Genomic DNA, 7,345 nt, shown 5'->3' on the forward strand with positions numbered 1-7,345 from the left:
GTAACCGGAGATTAATGGGTTGGACAAGTTTAGCTGGCCCAATTGTCTGAACGATGAAACGTCCAAGTGAGTTGGTGATCCAAGGCCCCCGTCCGACTTGTGTAAGGGAGAATGGGGGGTGGTACTTGTAAAGACACTCTGATGCCAAAGTCAACAAAGGGGCAAAACAGGTCTAGAGAGTATTGGGCTTCTGAGATACCTGAGAGGTGTCAGTGTATTTATAGGGGTGAACCCATAACCACCGCTGAAGTAGTTCCGCCTTTTGAGGTGGATAACCGCCCCCTTTATCTTAGGGAGGTTGAGATATGGCTCCTGGAAGTGGGTAGAGAGATTTTAGGGGCAGTTACTCATTTGAATGAGTGATTATCTTCCAGCTAATCTTCGTTCCCGACTTCTTTAAGGTTAGTCGTGGTAAGAACGACTTCGTAGGGAGGAGGTCGGTACAAGGCGAGGCTCAACCCTTTTGGATTGGGCCTTTTGTTGGGACCTTGGCCTTATCGTTGGGCCAGGGTATGAACAATACATACTATGTTAAATAACAAAAAATAACAGAAAATTAAAACACAATAAAAATATAATGTACCAACTTACATAAATTGGATGATCCAAATAATTTATAATATGTTCTTCCGGAGCACAGTAATTACGAACCATCTTTTAAAATAAATACAAAAAACAAACTTCTCCTATTTTCCAATCTTCCTCTTTTTTCCATTGCAACCTTCCTTCTCCTCTTTGTTGATCACTAATCTCCAGCAACCCTTCTTCTACTCTCCAAAACATAACACACTACTACTATTGTCCATAAAATGACCGAGAGGCTCCTTATATAGAGCCCCTACTCTCTGCTTGCTGCTTCTCAGAGTGGAAGATGGTCTCCTGCATGGAAGCACAGTCAACACGCACCCCCCAGTGGTGAAGACCGCCTTGGAACTCTGCGCTTCCACCTCCACCACCCCCCCCCCCCCCGTGGTGTCAGAATTCTGCATGCCTGCCGCGTCACCACGCCCCCTGCGTGGTGCTTGGACGATGACACGCGGCTTGGCTGCTTGGCCAGCACGCCCCCTGCGTGGTAGCTGCTACCTCCACCCCCCGGTAAATCACCCCACTTCCCAATAATCTCCCAAAACACCAACCACCTTTCCATATCAAAAATAATTTCTGACAAATTTTTTAATTCTTATTTAAATATATAATGATGTCTTAAGGTTGACTCTTGTGCTGCTTTCGAATATTTTCTAAAATAGTTTCTAGTTTTATTATTTTTAGTAAAGTAAAATTGTTATTGGTTTGTTATTCCAGAGTAAAATGTTGATCCGTATACTTGTTCAAGATACATTATATTAATTTGAAATTAGCCCTTTGAAAATTTTAAACACGTTATATAAGCATGGAAATTAAAGCACTTTAGACGATTACCATAGATGATTTTTTTGTTCAAAAGACTCAAATTTAAGACACTATCTCGGGCATAACTATTAGATTACTCATGTATAGTTAATCATAATTTTAACATGGTGGATTTTCAGTTGATGGTAAACGTTTTGTGAAACTGAAAAGCAGTCGAGTTTGCAGTAAGAGAGTACACCAAAATATCATACTCTGTAGTAATAGTGGCCAATTTAATTTAAGAGGGTTACCTTTATTAAGATAATTTTATATATCTAATTAAATATATTTAATTAAATCATCTAATAATTTATATAATTCTTCTTTTTCTTTTTTTTTTTTAATCAGGTTGGGCAGACAGCCCCCAATCCTAGCCTATAATTCTTCCTTCTGATCCACGTATTTTTCCAATGTAGTGTAAAATCAGAGCCATTCAGACGAATGCATTTATTATTTGTCCCCAGTCATAAATACCAAGGCCCATTATCACAATGTTGCGTAAGCGTTAGCGAATGAGATTTGAGATCAGTTAGTAATACTCCATCTAATTTTCTGGCTGTTTCTCTTCACGAAAAACTAATTAGTCTCCTTATGAAAAGAAAGTGACAATCTAACCTTTAACAATCATTTTCATTAGACAGAAGTTCCTCCTACCTCTCCAATTATATGGGTAGTAGAAGTAGGAGGAAAAAATTCGAACACCCTAAATGAGTAGGCAGGCAATTAAGTGTCCGAAACAAGTTTCGATCCACGTCGGATTTGTAAAGACCAACTCAGAAGCACAAAGAGTTTGTGTGTCTAACAGAAAATGAAATTGAGGGGCCATTTGTCAATTTTTTTATTGTTAGGATACAAATTGTCTAAACTCTAAATTGATAATAATGGATAGGAGCCAGAGGGTGTTTTTCCTTTCTTATATGGCACAAATTTTGAATTACAAATGGCACACATCTTTGCATTAATCTGAATTCTATATACCAAACATGCAACATAAACAGCTAGCAAAGCAAAGCAAAACATGTTAAATTGAAACACACCCCTCTGAAATGCACAGAAAAATGAAATTCCAAAGAGTATCATCAAGAAGTGATTATTAACATTCTGTTCCAAAGTACTAAGAGTAAAAACAAGATGGCTTTTGCGGCCATAAACATATTTACAAGCACTCAAACAGCTTATTAACATAATAATCCAAAGTCAACTTGAGTGCCATAAAAGTAAGGGCGGTTACATAACCCTTTAGTAACCTCCTTGTATGTAAGCATTCAGACGATCGAGTTCCTGTCGGTGCTCGCTCACCACTGCACGAACCACGTCTCCTATGGACACCATGCCTATCATTCCCTTATCATTGATCACAGGAATGTGTCTGATTCTGTTATCTGGAAAAAGTGGGAGGATGAAAGGAACATGAACAAATTGCCAAGTTAATCTCAATTGGTCATTTCTTTTCCTTTTTACAATTCTAATTTATCCATGTAATGTGTGTAAAAACTCTTCTACGTTAACATTGAAATAGGTGCTACCACATAGATAAAAGTGGTGATTTTTTGAGATAGTAAATATGAAATCAACTACTTTTATTTACATGGTATCACCTGATTGAATGATCATGTAGAAGTTATACATCAACCGTGCATAGAAATTAAACACTTTGAAGAATACTAGATGACCAGAATCTTCTGCAAAATATCAAGTGCCAGATTGATGTGGATGAATAAATATGTACAGTATCATTTCATCCTGCTGCCACTATGGTTATGTTTAAAAAAACAAATTTTAGGTTACATTATTCTAGCTTTGTAAATTTGCAATTTTAGTCAATTTATATGACATATATTTAATATTCTCATTTAGGATCACAGAGTACCTGTCATCAATTGCATTGCTTTTAGAACTTTGGTATCAGGTGTGACAGTGATGAGCTTGTTCTGCAGCCACGAAATCACAATTACTGGTATCTTTAAATTGTTAACATTTTAAATGAAAGCAAATAAATGAGATCTTTTATGGTTCTCATCATTTCTTGCATCCAATTGGGCAGGGGACCACTAATTAGGTGAACCATAAAATTCTCCAAAACATTAAATACATAAATAGAGAAGGAAAGTGACATAAGCAGAAGATATAACCCTATACAATAAAGGACAATTGCTTATACCTCCTCTGTCATGGTGTCTCCGACCTTAGTCGACTTGGATGATCTTCCCTGCACAATAATCTTCCTGAGGTAATCTGGATAACAGGATGAAAAAAACTTGTTACATGAACAACCAAGAGATAAATTTAATTCACTTTCATTTCTATATATAGATATTGGATCACACTTTGTCTAAATTCTAAAACTACATTAAAGTACACATCAAGGTTCAAGGAACTTCTTTTCCCCATTATGTCATTATATTTAGCTAGTTGATTTGCATCTACATATATTTTCGGAAGCACACGAAATGATGATGTCCCTTCATGATAGCCTCATTTTTCTGGTGATAATTAATGTAGACATTAATGGCTTAACTTATTACGCCAACTACAACACAACTGATCTTAACAAGTCTTTTTCTATGGGTTTCTAAAGGAAGTTAGAAGACTTAGATAGCAACAAAGGAAAGTGATAGAGCACAGAGGAGATCGTTAAAAAAAATTTAATTAGAGTATATTTGGTTTCAGAAAGAGTTTTCAGCTTTCATCTTCTCTTTTCAATATTGAAAAAAATAAATGTCCCCAAAAACCAAACAGATCCATAATCCTCCCATTTTGTATTTGCATTTAAAAATCATCTTCACTTCTCTAAAATTTTCATGAATTTTTCTGAATGCATTAGTAGGAAGATATTCTACATTCACATTTTGATTCCTCACACAACTTCATTGTTCCTCGGAATCATTAACCACAATTTTTTTGTTCTTTCGTTATATCTAAAGTTCCTGATCTGGCTACGCATCCACAATTGTTTCGTTAAATTACCATTATAATGTGAATTTACCTCTTTCTGTTATAATTCCCGCAATTGACTTTTGTTCATCAGACTTCACAACAACCAATGCTCCCACATTGTGCTGAGTCATCTGCAATGGATGTAAAGTATTTAGTTCAAAAAACACCAGAAACTTCTACATTTTGATAGCAATAGCAACACGGATCAGATTTGCGTACCGATTGAACAGCATCATAGACAGAGTCATTCGTGGTGCACCACAGCCAAGATCCATCTGCGCTTTTCCCCTTCACCTTCAAGATGTCGGAAATCGTGGTGCTCTCGAATCCATGCTCCTCCATGCGAGCCGGAGCAGCAGACGACTCGAACCTCTTAAGCACAAGAGGCTGCAATGGAGGGGAATTCACCATGCGCATTCTCTGCAGAATTGCGCTCTTGACAACGTTGCCATGAGACAAAATCGAACGGAATCCTCCTTGCATTTTCTTGTTTCAACTGTGAATCAAACACACACACACACACAAACAGATCATAACATAACCCTTGATATTTTGTCATTTTACAGTGAAATATAAACAAGAATTTCATCTATCTATAATCTTCACGCAATATCCTGAAAATTAGGGTTCATGTCATTCCTACAAGATCTTATATTGAGAATCTAGAAATTAAATCATCAAATTCATAGAAATATATTTATATGCATGATATCAAATCAAAAAAGGCAAAACTGATAAGATCTCACATCACGAAATGAAAGAAAGCAAGGAGCTGCTTATCGGACAAAAAGATAGAGAGAAAGGAGATGATTACCAGAGATGAGAGATTTGCGGTTGAATAAAGAAATGGATGAGCCCTAAGAAGAAGAAGAAGAAACAGTTAAGTAGCTCACTCAATGCTACACTTGTGAGTGTTCAGTGGATTTTCTTACAAAGCGCCACTTGTACACAAAAATCATGAGAGTGGTGGGCCCCATTTTCATGCTTTGGATCTTTATCATATATTTATCCACTCCTTCGGTCATGTGACATGTCTTTTTCCTTTTTGTTTCTTATCCTGCTTTCAAGATTTTCTTTTTTTTTTTTTTGGTAAGAAATGAGCAGAAAATGAGAAAACCTAATATATAACCATGTGAATTTTTAAAAATTAAATAATGAATTATTTAAAATATTTTATATTTATTGATAATATTTTTAAAATAATTAAATTAAATTTTATAATATTTAAAATTTAAAACTTTTAAATAATTTTTATTATAATAAAATATTTTAGAAAAATAAAAATTTATTATTATTATTATTATTATTATTATTATTGCCAAAGTCATAAAAGAAACAAAAAAAAGCCAAATGTGACTTGAATTTAGATATGTATACATAGAGTTAAACTCTAACATGGTTCTGAGATTAATGTCGTACACTAAAATCGTTTATGAGATTTTAATTGCACTAATTACATTTTTTAAATTAACAAAAATGTACCATATTAGCCCCTGACCCATTTTTCATTAACGACGTGATGACATGGCTTGATGACGTGGAATGTAAGTGACACGTGTCACTCTATGATTTAACCACATGTAATGATATGATGATGTGGTGACCAGTGACACGTGACATGCTGATGTGGATAGTTGTGTCACGTGTCACAATGTTATTTGGCCACGTGTCTGTTTGTGCCACGTGTTGCAACAGTATTCGTTCATGTGTCGTCCATTATGTCATCATTGTAGATATACCAAATTAGTCCCTTATTTTGCATTAAGTGACTCATTTTAGCCCCTGAAATTGAATGTCGTGGACCAAACTAGTCCTTTCACCAGTTTTTTCTCATTTTTTTCTATAAATTCAAAATTCTCAATATTTTTTAATGTATTAATTTCAATTATATTTTTTCAGATGTTAATCAAATATAAGTACTTTTATAAAATATTTTTCTCTTGCGAATACTCTAACCGCCGACTTGGAGTTGACGTGAAGCCGTGAAGGCATTTTAAACACCTTCACTACCATCTCCGACCTCTTTTAGTGCTTTTATAAAATATTTTTTCTCTTGCGGACATCCTTAACCGTCGTTTTGGAGTTGACGTGAAGGCATTTCAAGCTTCCCTCATTACCATCTTCGACCTCTTTCATCTAGGCTGCAGAGGTTGGAGATGATAGTGAGAGTGCTTAAAGTACCTTCAATCTAGCTCATTTACACATAGCGAAAACGTGTATTTCATAAGAACAAAAAAAGATGTTTATTTAAATTATTAATTTCTTGTTAAAACACATGTTTTTTGATGAAAAAATGTGTCTAATCAATCATATAATTACTTTTTTTTATAATAACATACTTATATATTACAAAATTTACCAATGTTAAATTATTATAAAATTATATAATTAAAATTAAAATCTTAAAACTTTTTATGAAAACACTTATATTTAAATGATATATGAAAAAATAGAAATGAAATTAGTGCATCCAAGATATTGAAAATTTTAAATTTAAAAAAATGAGAAAAAATTAGTGAAGGAACTAGTTTGGTGCATGGCATTCAATTTTAGAGACTAAAATGAGTCACTTAATGCAAAGTGAGGGACTAATTTGGTGCATCTACAATGATGACATAATGGACGACACGTGGACGAATACTGTTACGACACGTGGCACAAACGAACACGTGGCCAAATAACATTGTGACACATGGCACAACCATCCACATCAGCATGTCACGTGTCATTGGTCACCACATCATCATATCATTACACGTGGCCAAATCATAGAGTGACACGTGCCACTTACATTCCACGTCATCAAGCCATGTCATCACGTCATTAATGGAAAATGAGTCAAGGACTAATATGGTGCACTTTTCTCAATCTCAGGAACGTAATTGGTGCAATTGGAATTTCAATGACGATTTTAGTGCACAACGCCAATCTCAAAGACCATTTTGGGGTTTAACTCTGTATACATATACATATATATACAAATATGACACCAATTCACTTGGGATATTAATCATCATCA

General features: G+C 34.9%; 1 protein-coding gene across 1 annotated transcript; it reads right to left on the reverse strand.

Annotated features, from left to right (window-relative positions):
- Nucleotides 1-2,436: 2,436 nt before the first annotated feature.
- Nucleotides 2,437-5,349, reverse strand: LOC112794636 (CBS domain-containing protein CBSX3, mitochondrial). The gene is made up of 6 exons (XM_025836629.3): nucleotides 5,141-5,349; nucleotides 4,546-4,822; nucleotides 4,376-4,457; nucleotides 3,551-3,624; nucleotides 3,260-3,320; nucleotides 2,437-2,771 (listed from the first exon to the last, which is right to left on the reverse strand). The coding sequence occupies exons 2-6, from the start codon at nucleotides 4,807-4,809 to the stop codon at nucleotides 2,629-2,631; spliced, it is 624 nt and encodes a 207-aa protein (XP_025692414.1). The 5' UTR covers nucleotides 4,810-4,822; nucleotides 5,141-5,349; the 3' UTR covers nucleotides 2,437-2,628.
- Nucleotides 5,350-7,345: the final 1,996 nt, after the last annotated feature.

The sequence above is a fragment of the Arachis hypogaea genome, chromosome 1, assembly GCF_003086295.3.
Source record: "Arachis hypogaea cultivar Tifrunner chromosome 1, arahy.Tifrunner.gnm2.J5K5, whole genome shotgun sequence".
In the NCBI taxonomy this organism is placed as follows: Eukaryota; Viridiplantae; Streptophyta; class Magnoliopsida; order Fabales; family Fabaceae; genus Arachis; species Arachis hypogaea.

Excerpts from the sequence above, each read along its gene's own strand:
- LOC112794636 (XM_025836629.3), bottom strand. The coding sequence starts at position 4,809 with ATGCAAGGAGGATTCCGTTCGATTTTGTCTCATGGCAACGTTGTCAAG. Across the intron at positions 3,625-4,375 it reads GGGAATTATAACAGAAAGAG|ATTACCTCAGGAAGATTATT; the intron begins GTAAATTCACAT and ends CCTGTTATCCAG. Across the intron at positions 2,772-3,259 it reads AGCAATGCAATTGATGACAG|ATAACAGAATCAGACACATT; the intron begins GTACTCTGTGAT and ends CACTTTTTCCAG.